Source organism: Nannospalax galili, unplaced genomic scaffold (genome assembly GCF_000622305.1).
Source record: "Nannospalax galili isolate Female #2095 unplaced genomic scaffold, S.galili_v1.0 scaffold227, whole genome shotgun sequence".
Classification (NCBI taxonomy): domain Eukaryota; kingdom Metazoa; phylum Chordata; class Mammalia; order Rodentia; family Spalacidae; genus Nannospalax; species Nannospalax galili.
The window spans coordinates 9,220,442-9,242,519 of NW_008360303.1; the positions used below are offsets into that span (position 1 = coordinate 9,220,442).

General features: G+C 46.0%; 1 protein-coding gene across 1 annotated transcript in view; it reads left to right on the forward strand.

Annotated features, from left to right (window-relative positions):
* Niban1 (niban apoptosis regulator 1) overlaps nt 1-22,078 on the forward strand; it is a 196,214-nt gene that overhangs the window by 150,338 nt on the left and 23,798 nt on the right. The window contains exons 7-8 of the mRNA XM_008824280.3: nt 19,697-19,801; nt 20,078-20,240. Of these exons, the coding sequence (XP_008822502.1) occupies nt 19,697-19,801; nt 20,078-20,240 (268 nt within the window). The remainder of the gene's footprint in view (nt 1-19,696; nt 19,802-20,077; nt 20,241-22,078) is intronic.

Here is a 22,078-nt window from a genome sequence, read left to right on the forward strand (position 1 = left end):
GGGATAGCGGGGATCCAGGGCATTCCCCTCTGGGGGGGGGTTGCCCATAGGGGCCATTCTTTTATTGATCTCCCTCAAGTCCTGGAGGAGTCTCCAGGTCCCATTGCTTTTTCTTATAACAAAAACAGGTGAGTTCCAGGGTCTAGTAGAAGGTTTAATATGTCTGAGATCTAATTGGCCCTGAACCAACTGATGGAGTTGTTGTAGTTTGTTAGAGGGTAGAGGCCACTGCTCAACCCATACAGGGTCTCCTGAGATCCAAGTAATTGGGAACGATGGAGGCTGAGCAGTGGCCCTTAGGATTGGGGGTGCACCCGGGGGTGCCTGTTTCTAAGATGTTCAAAGTAGGGGTCATCCCTGTAATTAGAATGAGCGGCCCTCTCATCCCCAAATTGTTGTTCTAATTCCTCAGTGTCGAGGAGGTCATTGTAGGAGGCTTTATGGTCAGTGGTAATAAAGGCCTCAGCTTCTCCCAAGATGTCCTGTCCTAAAAGATTGGCAGTTAAGCCAGAGACCACAAGAGGACGCACCTCTCCACGACTTCCATTGGGATCAATCCAGGGCAGCCATGTGGCCATTTCCCACAATGTGGATTGTGCGCCCATGCCCAGTAAGGATGGGCCAGGCACCAGCTGCCAGGAATGCAGAACTTCTTTTCTAATTACTGTGCGATCCGCACCAGTATCAATGAGAAATTTAAAGGTTTTACTCCCAATGGTTAAAGTCATCTTGGGCCTCAGCCCAGGGATGAGAGGAACTGTCCAGTGGGCTTGCACATGTCTCTTCCACTTGTTTAATGGGGCTGGGGGCCGCCCCTCGAGGAGTTTAAAGACTCTCCCCGTATATTATATTTTGACCTGCAATCTTTGGCCCAATGGAAACCTTTATTGCATTTTGGGTACGGAGTGCAGGGGATATCCTGGGCAGGTCTGGGGTTGTCCCTGGGACATGGGTTAGGGCATTGCCGGCGGAAATGCCCTGTCTGGCTGCAATTGAAACATCGTCCCTTTTCCTGTGGGTCAGCAGGTTCCTCCCTATGGAAGGCGTCCTTTAGCGCCTGTGTGAGGGCCTGCATCTGGGCCTGGAGGAGGGCTGACATGGCCTGGGTCTGCCCTGCTTTTGTCCCCACATCTTTAGAGGTGACTATCCATCGGCTGATGGAGCAGTCCTTAAGCCCAGCACATGCCATGCGGTGATCCGTATCCATGCCGTCCCATATGAGCATGTTAACAAACTGGTCCCGCAGCGGCCCAGGGGAAACTTTCTCTTAAGGCTCTTTTCAACTTTATCTACAAACTCATGAAGGGGCTCCCCCACCTTTTGGTATATCCCACAAACTGCAGGCTCTGTGGGACCAGAGTCTAGCTTTTGCCACGCCAGCAGGCCTAGAGCCCTAACTTGGTCAGGATATGGAGGGGGAATGGCGGCCTGCTGGACCCCTGTGGCATAGGCATCAGTACTTCCTGTCAGCATGCTGAAGGTAATGGGTACTGGAGGATTGGCGGCCCGGTTAGTCTCTGCCTGCTGTCTACATTTTTCTTTATATAAAGCTGACCATTTAATAAAGAGAGGGCTAGGAAGGACAGCTCTAGCAAGATCCGTCCAGTCCCGGGCAGTGCATGGCTGGTAAACCAAGCCTTGCAACAAAGTCTCTACCCAAGGGGACCCGAGACCATCTTCCGCAATGGCTTTCTTTAATTCCTTAAGGTCTGAGGCCTCCCAGGGATACCAGATAGCTGGGCAGTGCCCCCCCCCCGTTAATGTTGATGGGATATAATTGGGGTTTCTCGAAGGGATACTTTCCCTCACTACCATAATCAGGTGGTGCCGTTGCCCCTAGGGGGGAATTTTGGCTATCCTCCATCTCCTTTTTAACAGGGGGTTTAAAGGGCCAGGAGGCCGCCTCAAAGGGATCTGAGGAGGGATAAAGGTTTCCCTGAGAGGTCGGTGGACTCTCCTTCCTCTGCATGGCCTTTGGTGGGTCCTCCTTTTTTGTGTGGCTTCCTTATCAGGACGGGGGGTAACTAACTTAGGAAACTCAGAGCAGCACCCCCTCTTATCGGGGGCGGGGGCCGAGGAGGGAAACAGCCCTTGAGGGCTGAGATCGTGGGGAGAACTCCCAGGGGTGGGATCTTACCCTTCTCTATCTGGGACCTTTAGACGAGTCTCTCTACCCTGTCCCAGGTCTCCCAGTCAAAGAGATTGCTAGTGGCAACCCAGGGTGCTGTCTCATTAATGTAATCCCAGGCCTGGGTTGCTTGTTGGTCTGACAGACTGAGGCCGCAACTCTTAAGCAGCAGCCTTAACGCCTCAAGAGAAGAATCTAACTTAGAATTGGCCTTCCCCATATCTTACGGGGGTCACTCACCCGCAGACCGATTGGCCCGTCAGCGAAGAATTAGCGAAGTATCACATCGGGGTCACCAGATGTTGGGTTCCGACATGTGGAACCAGCCGATAATCCGTTTCCCTTTGGGGCTGAGTGGGATGATGAGTACGCAGCTCAAAAGAAACACACAGAGCCGGGTGCCGAGTCAGAGCAGGAACACACTTTATTGTAGCAAGCGTGGATATTTAAAGGCAAAATTGTAAGGCGGGAAGTCCCAACCATGACTGGCTGGTACCTCCTGAGTTGTCAACCTAGTAGTTGAGAGGTCACTCCTACTGCGTGCCAAGAATGAGGAAGGACCAGGTAGAGCCAATCCTATACTGATGATAGGTCTCTTTGTCCCTCCCCTCCGACCTGTGCCGGGCGCCATCTTGGCAAGAATCGAAAGTGACCAGACAGGCGGGCCGACTCTAGGTCAGGCTGTGGAAGTGTCTCGGAACTCACAGGCCCAAGGTGCTGCTATACCAAGCAGTCCCTATAACCAAACACTTAGAGGACAAATTTTTGTCTTTTGAGTAAATTTCTAGTAAATACATTGAGTCAAAACATACAAACATTTTAGCACATATGTATAACGTGGTGGCACATATCTGTAATCCCAGTACTTGGGAGGCTGAGGCAGGAGGATTGTGAGTTCAAGGTCAGCTTGGTTGTGTAGGAGGACAGTCTCAGATAACACAACAAAACAAAACAAAAAACCAAACCAAACACATAAGTATTTTAAAGACTCCTGGTAGTGCACAGGTGCATCTCTTGAGGGGATGTTGTGATTTTATTATTTCTTCATTTAACCAGATGTCCATATAATATACCATAGACAGTTTGACAAAGTTGTAATTATAGCCTTTGCTTAAGGAGATTGGAGCCACTGGGTGTTATTTATTAGTGTAACAGTTATTGCTAACACCATTTATACAGATTACCTATTTTCTGTGATGGCAGTAGGAAATTGTGAGACTACAGTCTTTTGTATTGTTTTGCTCTTTCCTGATCCTGTAATTTATGACAGCAGTCCTGTAAGGATTTCTATATTTTCCTTCAGTGAATTCAGCTGCTTCCAGTTCCTGCAGCTCAGGAAAGATGTTGAAATATTGGGAACTTTCATTCTTAATAAGTAAGCTAACTCAAATGTCTGAGAGAGGTTGTCAGATCTATAGAACCAGAAAGAGCTATTTTCTTGATGGTTAGTAATTAACATTTACTCATTCAGGGTATAATGCAAGTAATTCAGGAATCAAATAAGTTTGAATTAAAACACATTGCTATCTCTGCTTTTTGTTTTTATGTTTTGTTTGTTGTTGTTGGAAGGGATGTTTTGAGACAAGGTCTCCCTGTAGCCCCAGCTGGCCTGGAACTCACTGTGTAGACCAGGCTGACCTTGAACTCAACAGAGATCCTCCTGCCTCTGCCTCCCAAGTGCTGGGATTAAGTATAATTTAGGGATAGCGGGGATCCAGGGCATTCCCCTCTGGGGGGGGGTTGCCCATAGGGGCCATTCTTTTATTGATCTCCCTCAAGTCCTGGAGGAGTCTCCAGGTCCCATTGCTTTTTCTTATAACAAAAACAGGTGAGTTCCAGGGTCTAGTAGAAGGTTTAATATGTCTGAGATCTAATTGGCCCTGAACCAACTGATGGAGTTGTTGTAGTTTGTTAGAGGGTAGAGGCCACTGCTCAACCCATACAGGGTCTCCTGAGATCCAAGTAATTGGGAACGATGGAGGCTGAGCAGTGGCCCTTAGGATTGGGGGTGCACCCGGGGGTGCCTGTTTCTAAGATGTTCAAAGTAGGGGTCATCCCTGTAATTAGAATGAGCGGCCCTCTCATCCCCAAATTGTTGTTCTAATTCCTCAGTGTCGAGGAGGTCATTGTAGGAGGCTTTATGGTCAGTGGTAATAAAGGCCTCAGCTTCTCCCAAGATGTCCTGTCCTAAAAGATTGGCAGTTAAGCCAGAGACCACAAGAGGACGCACCTCTCCACGACTTCCATTGGGATCAATCCAGGGCAGCCATGTGGCCATTTCCCACAATGTGGATTGTGCGCCCATGCCCAGTAAGGATGGGCCAGGCACCAGCTGCCAGGAATGCAGAACTTCTTTTCTAATTACTGTGCGATCCGCACCAGTATCAATGAGAAATTTAAAGGTTTTACTCCCAATGGTTAAAGTCATCTTGGGCCTCAGCCCAGGGATGAGAGGAACTGTCCAGTGGGCTTGCACATGTCTCTTCCACTTGTTTAATGGGGCTGGGGGCCGCCCCTCGAGGAGTTTAAAGACTCTCCCCGTATATTATATTTTGACCTGCAATCTTTGGCCCAATGGAAACCTTTATTGCATTTTGGGTACGGAGTGCAGGGGATATCCTGGGCAGGTCTGGGGTTGTCCCTGGGACATGGGTTAGGGCATTGCCGGCGGAAATGCCCTGTCTGGCTGCAATTGAAACATCGTCCCTTTTCCTGTGGGTCAGCAGGTTCCTCCCTATGGAAGGCGTCCTTTAGCGCCTGTGTGAGGGCCTGCATCTGGGCCTGGAGGAGGGCTGACATGGCCTGGGTCTGCCCTGCTTTTGTCCCCACATCTTTAGAGGTGACTATCCATCGGCTGATGGAGCAGTCCTTAAGCCCAGCACATGCCATGCGGTGATCCGTATCCATGCCGTCCCATATGAGCATGTTAACAAACTGGTCCCGCAGCGGCCCAGGGGAAACTTTCTCTTAAGGCTCTTTTCAACTTTATCTACAAACTCATGAAGGGGCTCCCCCACCTTTTGGTATATCCCACAAACTGCAGGCTCTGTGGGACCAGAGTCTAGCTTTTGCCACGCCAGCAGGCCTAGAGCCCTAACTTGGTCAGGATATGGAGGGGGAATGGCGGCCTGGTGGACCCCTGTGGCATAGGCATCAGTACTTCCTGTCAGCATGCTGAAGGTAATGGGTACTGGAAGATTGGTGGCCCGGTTAGTCTCTGCCTGTTGTCTACATTCCTCTTTATATAAAGCTGACCATTTAATAAAGAGAGGGCTAGGAAGGACAGCTCTAGCAAGATCCGTCCAGTCCTGGGCAGTGCATGGCTGGTAAACCAAGCCTTGCAACAAAGTCTCTACCCAAGGGGACCTGGGGCCATCTTCTGCGATGGCTTTCTTTAATTCCTTAAGGTCTGAGGCCTCCCGGGGATACAAGATAGCTGGGTGGTGCCCCCCTGGGTTAACGTTGATGGGATATAATTGGGGTTCCTTGAAGGGGTACTTTCCCTCACTACCATAATCACGTGGTGCCATCGCCCCTAGTGGGGAATTTTGGCTATCTTCCATCTCCTTTTTAACAGGGGTTTTAGAGGGACAGGGGGCCACCTCAAAGGGATCTAAGGAGGGATAAAGGTTTCCCTGAGAGGTCGGTGGGCTCTCCTTCCTCTGCATGGCCTTTGGTGGGTCCTCCTTCTGTTGTGCGGCTTCCTTATCAGGATAGGGGGTAACTAACTTAGGAAACGCAGAGCAGCCCCCCCCTCTTAGGGGGGGCCGAGGAGGGAAACAGCCCTTGAGGGCTGAGATCGTGGGGAGAACTCCCAGGGGTGAGATCTTACCCTTTTCTATCTGGGACCTTTTCACGAGTCTCTCTACCCTGTCCCAGGTCTCCCAGTCAAAGAGATTGCTAGCGGCAACCCAGGGTGCTGTCTCATTAATGTAATCCCAGGCCTGGGTTGCTTGTTGGTCTGACAGACTGAGGCCGCAACTCTTAAGCAGCAGCCTTAACGCTTCAAGAGAAGAATCTAACTTAGAATTGGCCTTCCCCATATCTTATGGGGGTCACTCACCCGCAGACCGATTGGCCCGTCAGCGAAGAATTAGCGAAGAATCACGTCGGGGTCACCAGATGTCGGGTTCCGACAGGCAGGGAGGGAAAAAGAGAGATCCTCGGAGCCAGCTGATAATCTGCTTCTCCCCTCAGGGCTGAGCGGGATGGTGAGTGCGCAGCTCAAAAGGAACACACAGAGCTGGGTGCCGAGTCAGAGCAGGAACACGCTTTATTGCAGAGGGCACACGTATTTAAAGGCAAAGTCTCACGGCGGGAAGTTTGAGCCGTGAGTGACAGTTGCTTCTGGTGTCACGGACCTATGGGCTGAGGGGCCATTCCCTCTGTACGCCAGGAATGAGGCAGGGCCAGGTGGAGCCAATCCTATGTCGGGGATGAGTTTCCCCATCCCTCCCCCTTGACCTGTGCCGGGTACCATCTTGGTGAGAATCGAAAGTGACCTGACAGGTGGGCCGACTCTAGGTCAGGCTGCGGAAGTGCTCCGGAACTCATGGGCCCAGGGTGTGGCTGCACTCAGGCAATCCCGACATCTCCCCCTTTTGTTTTTATATTAGCTATGTTTTCTATCTTAGGTTGTCTCCATCTGGAGATCTTACCCATCATTGAGTAACATGGGGCTCAGCTGAAAGACTGGGTCTCAAGTCCTGTCTTAGGTTGTCCCTCCTCAGGTTTTGAAATTGCCCATCCTCGGGTAACCATGATAGTCTTTCATGGCCCCTGTCTTAGGTTCATCAGCCTGTGAGGGATCTTACCCGTCATTGGAGTCAAGACACTCGAGGGCCAGGGCCTCTTGACAGAGTTCCTGGAGGGAAGGTTCATATGGCTCATTGGCCGACTGGGCTAATCCCTGATAATGTATCTCCACCTGGTGTAGGTTGATTGCCTCTATTCTCTGGTGAACAAACCCCATAAACTTATTGAATATACAAGGTCTGACAGTGAGGACAAGGAGGAACACAGAGACAGGGCCAAGTAGGGGGAGGAGATAGGATAAAAAGCCATGTAGGCTGGTCCAGAGTGGACTTTCCTGGAGCTCTCGTCTTCTTTTTTCTAGATATTCCTGGAGTTTTTCAATTTTATCTTGGACGATTCCAGACTTGTTGGCATAAAAGCAGCATTTTTCCTGTAAAAATAAGCATATCCCTCCCTTTTAGGCAGTTAGTAAGTCTAGTCCCCTCCTATTTTGTGAGACCACCTCAGCCTGGGAATCTAACTGTTTTTGGATGTCTAGGATGGTATCAGAGAGAAGTTGTACATCATGGATTAATTGTAGGGAGAGTTTCCTGTGCATATGAGTGGCCACTCCGAACCCTGCGGTCCCTCTGGTTATTCCTGCAGTTATTCCTAAGCCCACCAATAGGGGGATCATTTGAATTGCTCTTTTGCTCCTACCTCCTATATAATCAAAGGAAGGAATAGGGAGGGGCTCACCGCCCGGTATAATGTCTATGTCCGGAAACAAGATGGCAAGGGGACAAAGGCCTGTCCAGTTGGCTGGCAGGAAGCTGTGGGCCCACCCTCCTCCACAAACCAGGATCATACCGGGGTCGTCAGGATCAAATCTTTTTAGAGTGTCCTCATTTATGGATTGCTGGATTTTAGCTAGAATTTGTAGGCACTGGGGTGGTAACTTTACCCTGGAGGTTAAGTCAAGGCCTCGCAAGAGGTCAAACAAGGGAATTAATTCCTCAGTAGATATAGGAATCCAAGGTCTAAGCCAATTGATCTCTCCAAGTAGCTTTTGAAGCTGAGGGAGGTTGAAGGTATCCTGAGTGGTAAGTTGTGGCTTGCTAGGTGACACAGTATCAAGTGAGAGAGAGGCTCCCAATATCTTTAGTGGCAGGACAGTTTGGATTTTGTCCGGGGCCATGTTGAAATTATGGTCCTGTAATAGGGCTATACATTCAGGAATTAGGCCATGGAGGTCATTGGGATTCGGACTCCCCAAGATTATATCATCCATATAAATATAAAATAGAACATCTGGCCTCTTTATCATAGAGGCAAAGGTATGGCTCAAATAATACTGAGAAATGGCAGGGCTGTTAGCCATGCCCTGTGGCAAAACGGACCATTCAAACCTCAAGTCTGGCCCTCTGAAGTTTAATGAGGGCACTGAGAAGGCAAATTTTTCTGTGTCTTTTGGGTGTAGAGGTATTGAGAAAAAACAGTCCTTAATATCTATGGCGGCCAGGGTGAAGGAGGAGGGGATAGCGGGGATCCAGGGCATTCCCCTCTGGGGGGGGGTTGCCCATAGGGGCCATTCTTTTATTGATCTCCCTCAAGTCCTGGAGGAGTCTCCAGGTCCCATTGCTTTTTCTTATAACAAAAACAGGTGAGTTCCAGGGTCTAGTAGAAGGTTTAATATGTCTGAGATCTAATTGGCCCTGAACCAACTGATGGAGTTGTTGTAGTTTGTTAGAGGGTAGAGGCCACTGCTCAACCCATACAGGGTCTCCTGAGATCCAAGTAATTGGGAACGATGGAGGCTGAGCAGTGGCCCTTAGGATTGGGGGTGCACCCGGGGGTGCCTGTTTCTAAGATGTTCAAAGTAGGGGTCATCCCTGTAATTAGAATGAGCGGCCCTCTCATCCCCAAATTGTTGTTCTAATTCCTCAGTGTCGAGGAGGTCATTGTAGGAGGCTTTATGGTCAGTGGTAATAAAGGCCTCAGCTTCTCCCAAGATGTCCTGTCCTAAAAGATTGGCAGTTAAGCCAGAGACCACAAGAGGACGCACCTCTCCACGACTTCCATTGGGATCAATCCAGGGCAGCCATGTGGCCATTTCCCACAATGTGGATTGTGCGCCCATGCCCAGTAAGGATGGGCCAGGCACCAGCTGCCAGGAATGCAGAACTTCTTTTCTAATTACTGTGCGATCCGCACCAGTATCAATGAGAAATTTAAAGGTTTTACTCCCAATGGTTAAAGTCATCTTGGGCCTCAGCCCAGGGATGAGAGGAACTGTCCAGTGGGCTTGCACATGTCTCTTCCACTTGTTTAATGGGGCTGGGGGCCGCCCCTCGAGGAGTTTAAAGACTCTCCCCGTATATTATATTTTGACCTGCAATCTTTGGCCCAATGGAAACCTTTATTGCATTTTGGGTACGGAGTGCAGGGGATATCCTGGGCAGGTCTGGGGTTGTCCCTGGGACATGGGTTAGGGCATTGCCGGCGGAAATGCCCTGTCTGGCTGCAATTGAAACATCGTCCCTTTTCCTGTGGGTCAGCAGGTTCCTCCCTATGGAAGGCGTCCTTTAGCGCCTGTGTGAGGGCCTGCATCTGGGCCTGGAGGAGGGCTGACATGGCCTGGGTCTGCCCTGCTTTTGTCCCCACATCTTTAGAGGTGACTATCCATCGGCTGATGGAGCAGTCCTTAAGCCCAGCACATGCCATGCGGTGATCCGTATCCATGCCGTCCCATATGAGCATGTTAACAAACTGGTCCCGCAGCGGCCCAGGGGAAACTTTCTCTTAAGGCTCTTTTCAACTTTATCTACAAACTCATGAAGGGGCTCCCCCACCTTTTGGTATATCCCACAAACTGCAGGCTCTGTGGGACCAGAGTCTAGCTTTTGCCACGCCAGCAGGCCTAGAGCCCTAACTTGGTCAGGATATGGAGGGGGAATGGCGGCCTGGTGGACCCCTGTGGCATAGGCATCAGTACTTCCTGTCAGCATGCTGAAGGTAATGGGTACTGGAAGATTGGTGGCCCGGTTAGTCTCTGCCTGTTGTCTACATTCCTCTTTATATAAAGCTGACCATTTAATAAAGAGAGGGCTAGGAAGGACAGCTCTAGCAAGATCCGTCCAGTCCTGGGCAGTGCATGGCTGGTAAACCAAGCCTTGCAACAAAGTCTCTACCCAAGGGGACCTGGGGCCATCTTCTGCGATGGCTTTCTTTAATTCCTTAAGGTCTGAGGCCTCCCGGGGATACAAGATAGCTGGGTGGTGCCCCCCTGGGTTAACGTTGATGGGATATAATTGGGGTTCCTTGAAGGGGTACTTTCCCTCACTACCATAATCACGTGGTGCCATCGCCCCTAGTGGGGAATTTTGGCTATCTTCCATCTCCTTTTTAACAGGGGTTTTAGAGGGACAGGGGGCCACCTCAAAGGGATCTAAGGAGGGATAAAGGTTTCCCTGAGAGGTCGGTGGGCTCTCCTTCCTCTGCATGGCCTTTGATGGGTCCTCCTTTTTTAGTGTGGCCTCCTTACCAGGACGGGGGGGGTGGGGTAACTAACTTAGGAAACTCAGAGCAGCACCCCCTCTTATCGGGGGCGGGGGCCGAGGAGGGAAACAGCCCTTGAGGGCTGAGATCGTGGGGAGAACTCCCAGGGGTGGGATCTTACCCTTTTCTATCTGGGACCTTTTCACGAGTCTCTCTACCCTGTCCCAGGTCTCCCAGTCAAAGAGATTTCTAGTGGCAACCAAGGGTGCTGTCTCATTAATGTAATCCCAGGCCTGGGTTGCTTGTTGGTCTGACAGACTGAGGCCGTGACTCTTAAGCAGCAGCCTTAATGCCTCAAGAGAAGAATTTAACTTAGAATTGGCCTTCCCCATATCCTATGGGGGTCACTCACCCGCAGACCGATTGGCCCGTCAGCGAAGAATTAGCAAAGAATCACGTCGGGGTCACCAGATGTCGGGTTCTGACACCCGGGGAGGGAAAAAGAGAGATCCTCAGAGCCAGCCGTCGGGTTCTGACACCCGGGGAGGGAAAAAGAGAGATCCTCAGAGCCAGCCGTCGGGTTCTGACACCCGGGGAGGGAAAAAGAGAGATCCTCAGAGCCAGCCGTCGGGTTCTGAAGGGTGCCGAGTCAGAGCAGAAACACGCTTTATTGCAGCAGGCACACGTATTTAAAGGCAAAGTCTCATGGCGGGAAGTTTGAGCCATGAGTGACAGTTGCTTCTGGTGTTGTGGACCTATGGGCTGAGGGGCCACTTCCTCTGTATGCCAGGAATGAGGCAGGGCCAGGTGGAGCCAATCGTATGTCGGCAATGAGTTTTCCCATCCCGCCCCCTTGACCTGTGCCGGGCGCCATCTTGGCGAGAAACGAAAGTGACCAGACAGGTGGGCCGACTCTAGGTCAGGCTGCGGAAGTGCTCCGGAACTCATAGGCCCAGGGTGTGGCTGCACTCAGGCAGTCTCGACAGGCCTGTAGACCAGGCTGGCCTCAAACTCACAGCAATCCACCTTCCTCTGCCTCCCAAGTGCTGGGATTAAAGGCATGCGCCACCACGCCCAGCTAAAATACCTTTTTATAGTTCCTTCTTAGAGTTCTAAGGGGATTTAGCTGACCTCCTGTCATTCTGAGAAGTTTAACTGTAAGGCCAATGTTTTTCCTGGCATGTGACTGGGCCTCGGTGCAGAAAACTAGAACCACTGGCTGTGGAAGACCATGATGTTCATACTGGTTTAATTAAGTTCTTCCTTGCCCCCTGCAATTAATTGATCCATGACTGCAGTCAGTAATAATTTGCTGTGCTAAGGATTGAACCAGGGCCTTGCACATGTTAGACATGCATTCTAACATTGATCAACATCACCAGCCTGTGATTTTTTTTGAGACAGGTTCTCAACTATGTAGCCCAAGCTGGCTTTAAAATTTCTGTTCTCCTGCCTCAGGTTTTCAAGTGCTGGAATTTCAAGTGGATACAGGATATATAGATATATTACTATCATAGCCTACTCCATCATCTTAAAAATATTATTACTGTTATTTTTTTAGGCAGGGTCTTTCTATGTGAACCTGGCTGCCCTGCCTGGAAGTCAGCTGTGTAGATCAGGCTGGCCTCACTGTCTGTCACAGAGAGATCTGGCAGCCTCTGCCCCCCAAATATGTTTAATTTTATACAGAAAGGCTAAGCAAAGCAAGTTCAAGAATGGGAAAACTTAAGTATTATTTTTGCCTGGTTAAACTTATTTCACATGACTAAATTTAGCCTTCAGTGAAATACCAGGTCATTCCAGGTACACAAAAGAAAAATCAGACAAGAGACAAACAAACTAGCTCTGTGAGCTGGTCTCCCTTTCCAACTATAATATACAGTCAAGGTTACTTGAGGTGGAAGAATGGGAGGTGAAGAGAAAAGAGAACAGTAGAAGTTGCGAGGATGGATTCAAAAGCCATCGGAAGTCTGAGCTGAATGAGGAATCACTATCCTTTGAGCAGTGAGCATTGCTGAAAACGTTACTGGCAACCAGCTTGCCTCCCTAAAGAGAGTACATATGAAGACTGAAATATCAGCACTGTCAGAAAAGAATACCAAAAAACAGCTTGTAAAAAAATTAGTTGATTTACCCAAGATCAGATAGTAAGTACACAGACTGTGTTCTGTTGATTCTAGTGCATGCTGGCACAGTAACCCAGCTTCATTTGATTCTTCTGTGGTGGAAAAGTAGGTACTAGATGAATCTATACATGTTCATAGGGGGTATTGCCTTCATACCACATAGTCACAGGCTGCAGCTTGGCTACTGAGGTTCAGTTTGATATTAAATAGATCAGATTTGAAAAAGGATGGAACTGGCCAGAGGGAGAAAAAAACAACAGTAGAATTTTGAAATGACGCTATACTAATACTGGTCAGAAAAAATTATAACTAATGTTAACATTGAGAAATGTGTCATTTTGTGGACTGTGACCATGTGTAGACACCAAGAACGTTTTATTTAGTCCAAATAATTTGAGTAAGACACATATATGTAATTTATTAAAAACAGTAGAATCTCACTATTTTCATGCAGTCTAGATTCTATACAAATAACAAGTAATTGCAGTACATGCCGAGGTGAGAAAAATACATTCTGGGATAATATAACCATCATCCAGGCCATTTTCACTTCCTATATAGTTCATTACATGTTTTGTTTCCATCCCAATGCCAGAAAAGGAAACCAAAAAAAGAAACAAGACACCAGTTGTACTAAATGAGAATTGGTGCCACAGCTGACAGTGTATTCAAATAACCATCTGACTCTAGATTTTGCAGCTTAGGGACTTTAAGTTCATAACCAAAAGGCAGAATTAAGAAATAACTTTTTTTTACACAGACCTTTGTCAACTCTCTTCAGAGGGTTTGGAAACCTTTCAACATCCCCCGTAATCCAAGGGTCTTTCTACTGGTCTCATCATTGTCTCGGTGTTTCTAGGCCCCTTTTGCTGTTCTCCAAGTGACAGTGTGGAGCCAAGGCAAAGAAGATCAAGCTGGATCAGCAGCCTTGTGGGCACACTCATGCTGAATGCTCCCACCACATCCTGTGAGGGAAGGTGGGGGAGAAGCACACATATATAAAATGTCATAATTGTAATGACTGTGTAAATTCTCTATTTGAATGGCTAATAAACCCATTGTTCTATGCAAAGTGAAAAAAAAGAGTGGGTGTGTGTAACACTACTCAGAACAAGGAAACATTTTCACTGGTCAGCACACATTTTAGGAGATTTGGGGATGATTACACAAACACTCTGGAAACTTTTAATGCCCCCTTAATTTTGCCTACTCTACAGATGTCAAATTGTTTCAAAGTATTTACTGTTGTTTGTAATCTGCTTATTTTCCCAAAAGGGTCCAGATTTGTTTTATTTATTTATTTATTATTTATAAAGACTTTAAATTTTTTTTAAAGTTTTACAATTTTATTAGAATTTTAAAGAAAAATGCTTGGGGGAGGGAGGGGTGATAGGCAAACTGGTAATCCTGGCAGCTTCCCTGAGGAGGAAAATAGTGGGGAGAAAAGAAAGCCATGAAGCCATGCAGGTTTAGAGCCTGCATGGAGGTCAGACATGTGGCTGACTGGCAGCCACATGACTGGGAGAAGGAAGCTTTAGGGAAAGTAAAGATATGCAAGATGCTAAGGGAAGCCCAAAGCCCTAAAGAAAACAAAGAATCCAGAAAAGCGGGAAGCCTTATAGAGACTTACATGACTGTGGCTGGTCCAGAAATTCTGCGCTAGGAGGCGGGATTCCAGGCAGGAAAAATTCACTATCTCATTAATGCACCAGCTATTCTGCGCATCTATTTAGCATAACTTAAGGTGAACCTGCCTTCCTAGGGGTGGTCCTATGACCAGATGATTGACCAGTGGAACTGGAAAGGTGGGTCTTTCAACAGACTAGAGATTTCATAGTCTTGACTAGTTAATCTTACGGGCTATTTGCTGCTCTAACACCAGGATTATATGGGTGTATTTCCTAAGCTCTTCCTGGAACTTCTGGCCCCAGGCCAGGGTAGGTTCACCAAGATGTCTTACACAAAATGGAGGAGCTTGGGCTATTACATTGCCTACTGGCTCTGCGACATGAGTCAAATCATTGACTTGTTCTGATTTAGTGGCTCATATTTGGTCCTTAGAACCATAATTTTGATGGCATTTAGATGCCTCGATATATCCAGTTAGATAATTTAGGAGGCATGGGCCCATCATAAAGGCTAGGAGGGGTATTAACCAAAGGCCCAGCAAAACTCAATTACACCCAAATTATTGACGTAAAAACAGCAAGCCTCACCTAAGGCCATGTATGAGCCACCTTCCTTTAGGAACAGTAGGTCCAGCTAGGGTGTCAGCCTGTCTCTACAACTGCTTGGTGGAGTCCTGTAGATGTCCAAGATGTCTCTGTCTATCTGAGAGCTTAGAAGCCTAAAAATTTTTATTGCCCATGGCTAGGGTGGTGGCATCCAAGGCAGCAGAACCTGCAGTGTCTGTTCCCACAAGGAGGGGGACAAGGATGACGGCAGGACTTCTTTAGGCCCTTGAGAGACCTGGGTCAAGGTTGAAGTGTTCCCGCTCTTCCTCTCTGTTATCTAATATACCCCCCCACCCCCAAGGTAACCTTTAAACTTTTAAGGATTAAACAAGAGCTCTCAAATACTTTTGACATTTCTGGACTTTGAAACAGACCAGGCTGCTAAGAGGCCCAAGGACGTTTCGGCTGTTAACCACTAAACAAACTGGCCATTTATTTTGGCGGGGGAGGGTCTTTTTACCCTAACTTCCTAGCTAATTTCTACCTCCTCTTCTTTTCACATGACCCTATGAAGGGGTTACCCAAATTGTCAGTTAGGGAATCAGTGCAGACCACTCCGGCTTCTTCATGCTGAATAGGGGTACAGGGTGTGGCAACTGGGGTACCCCTTCAGTGGATCTATCTAAAAGACCCCAAATTGCATAACTGTTAGCTGTAGGGAGAAAAAAAGTCCTTGACCAGTGCCTGGGAGATGTAAAGGCAAGAGTAGTTAGCATTACAAGTTCTAGACAGGGAACCAGGAAAGGTCAGAACATGGAGTGACTAGAATCAGTGTGAGTTTCCTCCTAAATGGCCTCTAGACAGGGAGAGCAAACAAATTTAGCCACCATTAAATTTTTTTAGCCTGGAACAATAGTGGGTTTTTCCTTTTGGCTACAGGTAAGGACTGTAGAGTTGATTAGGCCAGGATTTGAAGTCTTACTCTTGAGCAGCATTTTCTTATCAAGAATAAGATAATTAGAGAGAAATTGTCTAAATAACATCTTATATGAACTTAAGCCTAATGTCTGGGAAGTATAATCCTTTGGACTCTTAAGGAAATATTCTAATCATTTTAATCTTTAGTTATACTTTCCTGTTGGGTATTTAAGACCATGTAGTTGGCCCAAATAAACCAATTTATTTTCCCTCTTAAGGTCAGTCGAGAATCTGTTCTTCAGGAGTCACATGAACTTGGGAGGAGCCTCCAGCTCCTTAGGCCTTTCTTTTACCAGGTCTGTCTATGTGAGGCTAAGTCAAAGGTCCTACTCGACCAAAACGTTTCCTCTGTATTGACCTTCCTCTTCACAGACTGGACACTGGTTCAAGTCCATCTGATAGGGTCTCCATGGCCTCCCTGAACAAGAGGAGAGGTGACTCACCACCGTTTCAAGACATTTCAAGAGATGCTCCATAGTCCCCTGGAACTTAGTCGACCTTGGAGGGCAAGGAACAAAAAATTGTCACTTTAAATCCCTCTGACCAGATTAATATAGGCCTCAAAGTATGGCTATTAAACACCCAAGAAGGTTAGTTCTACCAGTGTGGTACTTTTAAATACCATGTGCTATGTACATAAAGATTGGGTAAAAACTAAGCATTATCAGATAAACCTTGACTAGACATATATTTTGTTCCTTGAACTAGTTGATTGAACTATGACCCTAGAAATTTTAAGATTATGTGTATATTATTTTTGTCTCATCCTTTATATAGTGTAATAAACCTACTCAGACCTTCATCACTTGCCTAGACGTTTTCCTTTTCTTTTTATTCTGGAAATATCCAGCCATCATGATCTTTATACATAAATCCTTCTTAATAAAATATCTCCATTCCCATATCCATCTAGCATCTTCTTTCACTTTTCCTTTCTTAATACCATGAGACATAATAATATTAACAAATAAACTTTCCATCTGTTGTGAAATTTCTCTTCCTGGGGATACTAAGCAATGTTTACCCCCTTTTTCTAAGGCTGTAGTGTCAAACTAAATTTTTAATTAAATTACAGTTCACCCTAGGGAACCAATGAATTTACTGAGTTTACTTACAGATATGAATGAGGAGTTACTGAGGTGTGTGGGTGACATGAGGGTACTTACACTGGAAAGTCTTTACCCAGCATGGATATTGACTTTTCTATAACCTCATGGATCAAGCCTTCTCTTCTTAGCCTCTCCCAGATTATATACTATAGTCCTTTCCAAATCCAGAAGACCATATATGATTAGGGCAAAATTACATACAGTTGACTGGGAAGAGTGGCTCAGGTGAAGGTCCAATGACCCTGCTTTTCCCTCCTTCAATGAAAACAACAAGCCCAATTGTGAGAAGAATATAATGAATTAATATTACCTGTGTACACTCTGTGGCTTTATAAGTTCCCAGATAAACCTTATAGAAAACACAAAACAGTTTTTTAAAAAATCCATTTTACCTTATGTAGTTGAGAGAGTGATCTACCAAAATCTTGCTTTATGTTTTGAAAGCATGTAAACAGTAAGTATGGAAAAGCAATGAATACATAGCAAAACATTATCAAATTGAAGTTTACAACCTTCATATTGATGATGTTATCATCAGTATGGGGACAGTCACATGGCTTGGTTGCCATCTTTGACAGTAACATTTTCAAAATGCCAATGACCTTTATGACCTTGCCACCATCTTAATTGAAACAATCATATGGCATAATTCAAAATGGCGATACCCAGGACATTACCAGTACTGGCAATACCTAGGGGTTCACGATAACCTAGGAAACTCACATTATGAAGATCTGGCATTACTCCCTTAATCTGACATAAAAAATGCATTAACCTTATTACAAGATAATAGAGACTGTTAGACTCTCCTACTTTCTATGATCCCATCAATAATCCAAGGTGAAAACAAAAACAAAAATAAATTGCAAGAGGATTGGAACATGTGACTCAATGCCTGTAGTTCAGGGAATTCCTAGGTTATCATGAACCCCTAAGTATCACTGGAACCAGTAATTTCCTAGGTATTTCCATTTTGAATTATGCCATGTGGTTGTTTCAATTAAGATGGTAGCAAGGTCACACAGGGATCATTGCCATTTTGAAAATGTTACTGTCCAAGATGCCAATCAAGTCTTGTGACTGTCCCCATATTGATGATGTCATAAACCAAGAAGAGGGCATCAGATCCCCTGGACTGGAGTTACAGGTGATTGTTAGCGCCCATGTGAGTGCTAGGAACTGAACCTGGGTCCTTTGAAAGAGCAACAAAGTGCTCTTAATCACTGAGCCATCTCTCCAGCTCAGGGTCCAGATTGATTAGCAATAGTTCCAACTCCCTTCTTCAGTGGATTACTGAAATCAGAAAGTCATTGTAAAATGCAATAGTGTCTTCATTCAATGTTTGGGACAGTTTGGAGTGAAGGTTGACATTTAACATTCAGCATGTTGAGCAAGTTTTCACCAGCCAACTCTGGCTTTCAGAAAATGACAGGAATATGGCAAAAGCATCCGTCTGATGATCTACAACCTAAAAAAAGAAGCACTGTGCTTTGGAGGGATGCTATCTTCATGGTCTTTCTCAAAGTCCAGATGGCCTAGCATACTAGTTGGAGGGTCTCTGGATTTAAGACATTATATACTGAAAGCAGAGAGGGAGAAGAGAACATAAAAAGGAATTTTGGTTTTTGCATACATAGCATTTATGCCCAGGTGGTTGTGTGTCTGTTGAAATAAATCCCTTTTCCTGGGAGCCAAGAGATGGCCATTCAAAACTACAAAGCAAAAATGTGTCCCCCACAGCAATCTAGCTTGGGAAATTTTTATTAATGACATGCCCCTTCCTTTAAACTGCAGTGAAATATTCTGTTGCTAACAACATAAGCTTAAAAACAAGTAAACAGTTCTGCAGTTTTGTGTTTTGTTTTGAAGGCAAGGCCTTGCCACATAGCTCACACTGACCTGGAATTCTCCATCTTCCTCCCTCAACCTCCTGAGTAGTGGGATTATAGGCTTATATACCACCACATGCAGAAAAAAGTCTTCATTTTTACAAAACTTACTTTAAAAATATTCAGAGTACAGTTATCAACATGCACACATTTCCCTTGACATCAGCCTTACCTTCAGCCATCTGTGCCCGCTTTGTTTTGGCATCTATTTCCTTCAGGCTAGTCCCATTCTTACCAGCACCAGCTTTTCCCTTCTCGCTTTGGGCACCTTCTTTTCCTTCTTGACAGGACCCCTTTTAGGCTTGGGCTTCTTGGGGGAGCAGCTTTAGTCAACAACCTTGAAGACTTTCTTTAGTCATGGCCATCACTTTGGCTTCATCTCTCATCATACCCCCCTCCACCTTTCTCTTGGACATGGTTGTAACAATGCAGGACAGAAGTACTGGACATGGAGCTGCAGTACAGCAAGGGCTTGGCATAGTCTGGGAGTTGGTTTCTCCTCTTTACACTGCTCCTTCATTTGGGGGTAAACATCAGAGGATGGAAAGAGTGTTCAGGGGACAGTAGGAATAGGGAAAATGAAGATACAGATATGAGGAGGCTTGAGAAACAGTGATAGTTCTAGAAATACAGACTAGATTCAAGCCATCAGGTTCAAGCGCAAATCTGTTTTGTTTAAGGATGCTTTAACTGTTACTTTTCTCTGAGAAATGAGAACTCTCTTTTCTCATTCTAAATGCATGAGATCTTTTTAGATTGAACATGAAGAGGTTGAATTTGAGGGATTTGTGCTTTTCATTAAGAAAACAACTGCGGAGAATGTCAGCAGATGCCTATGTCTCTTGTGAATGTTTAAGAATGTTCACCTCTGCAATTGTTTTAGTTGAGATTCTTGTAGCCTCAGAACCAAGATTATAGGTGCTTATTGTGTGAGGACACAGGTTCAATCCCCAGCACCCACCCCACCTCCCCCACACGCCCAGGACAGGAATGCCATCCATGATACCTCTAGGTGGCGATTGTCAGCAGATGCCCTTTGGGGTTCCCTTCTACTCTGCAGGTCCTGAGTAAGCTGGTGATGGAGGAACTGCTGCCAACCCTTCAGACTGACCTGCTGCCTAAAATGAAGGGGAGGAGGAATGACAGGAAGAGGGCCTGGTTTGGTGTAAGTAATGATGTTTCTCTGCAACTTGCTACTCAAAGTGAACATTCCTTTCTCTGTTCTTGTTAGGGCATTTGGTGGTGTTTTAAAATAATTCTTTCATAAGTAAAGAAATGCCTACTTTGAGGCTGCTCAATCTTACTGACCTAAGAATTGAACTTGGAAAATTTGAACGTGTGCTCAGTTCTGTGTGTGTGTGTCATTAGAGTCGGTGATGGGCCTGCCTCCCTCCCCTCCTGACTTCTTCAGTCACAGTTCATGTGCTGTTCCCTGTTGCAGCTCCTAGAGGAGGCTTACAACCTGGTCCAGCACCAAGTTTCAGAAGGATTAAGTGCTTTGAAGGAGGAATGCAGAATGCTGACAAAGGGCCTAGAAGGGACCATCCGCTCAGACATGGATCAGATTGTGAACTCAAAGAACTTTCTAACTGGGAAGATCAAAGGTTGGTAGAGACACTTCATGCTGCTCCTAATTAAGTAAGAGTCCGGTTAGAGATACACATAGGTGGACTGTATCCCTCTGTATCCATGGGTCCCACATCTGTGGATTCAACCAACCACAGATTGAAAATATCCAGGAAAAAAAATGTTTGCAGACTTGTTGCTATTACATAGAGCGCGGCAACTATGTGACATTTACACTGCATTGAGTATTATAAGTAAACTAGAGATGACTTAAAGTACACAATTGGATGCCCATAGGTTATATTAAAATACTGTACCATTTCAGATCAGTGATTTTAGTGTTCCTGGATTTTGGCCTCCTCTGAGGTGTAGTGGGTGGATATCAGAACCAATTGTCCTCAGATCCAAGGGATGACTGTCCACCACTTCTGAGAAGAATTAAGCTGAGGGAATTGAGGGGAAGCGATAAAAGCTGTAGTAAGACTGAGCTGTGGGTGCTAAGCCTTCAACTATCCATGGATGTTTATGGACTCAAGGTAAAAGAAACCTTGCTTCCTGCTTTGGGGTGGTACCTGTGTATTCTGATGAAGAACGAGTTTTCCTTAGACAGCAAAGCCTGCAATTTTTGTTTATGGTTAATAGACCTGGATTTGTAATCAGTCACATGTACTTGAAGAGTCATTTGGCTTCTGTTTCCTTGATATCCCTATCTAAAATCAGAAGGGTTGGCAAGAGGATGATTGGCAAACTGTGGTCCTCAGGCTGGATCTGGGTCCTGCTTGATTTTATAAATGTCTTACTGGAACATGGCCCATGTTCATTCATTAGGCCTTGGTCTAGAGCAGATTTTGTGCTAACACAGCAGAGCCAAGCAGTTGGAGACCTTTGAGACTGCAGAGCCACAGATATTTACCATCTAGACCTTGACCAGAAAAGAAGATTGGCCCATTCCCACACAAGAAACTTTAGGCAGGCTTGAAGGGGTCCTATAGGATACATTCTGTGGCTCTCCATTCTGTCTGGGTCCTGCAGCCCCGTGCACACAGCATGCCTTATGCCACTGCAGAGCAAGAGCATGTAAGCTCCTCCATGATTGTTTATCAGTAGTATTTCTGGATAGTCAGTGGTCAGATTATCACTCACTCACTCATTGAAAATGTTTACCAAGTGCCTTCTGAGCAAGCCATAGAGCTTGAGATCCTATGCTCTGGAGGCTAGTGGCCTAATGTGGTTGTCCACCAGGCAAATTATGTTCTGTGATTCATGCCTTCCTCATACCACAGCCCAACATGCTTCTGAGCACTTAGAACAGGTCTTACTGAGAGATTAGAAGTGGCTTAGATGCAAGTGTGTGGTGTCTGCTCTGTTTCTGCCAAACCTTCCAAAGCCAGATACAGATTAAACCTCAGTGTTATTTCTTTTGGTATCATCTAGCCTCACAGCCCATCAAGAGTTGAATATATGTTGAAATACTTGCACACTTAAAATAGCCAAAGTTCTGTTCTCTCGGGTCCATGTGAGCCTAACTGTAAATATTCCCATGGCTAGAATTAGACCATTCTCTTTTGCCTGATCCTCTGTGGCCTCCACATACTCATATGTGAAAAAAGATTCTTCCAGGGCTCATAATTGTTTCCTAAAAGAAATAGTGAAAGGAAGTAATGATATTTTAAAGATGAAAGATCAAATAGGTGTGGTAGACTCACCTGTAATCTCAGCATTCAGGAAGTTGAGATCAGGAGGATGATGAGTTTCAGGCTAGTGTAGGCAGGAAAAAAAAGTCAAACCCTGGAAAGAGAAGAAAGAAAGAAAGAAAGAAAGAAAGAAAGAAAGAAAGAAAGAAAGAAAGAAAGAAAGAAAGAAAGAAAGAAAGAAA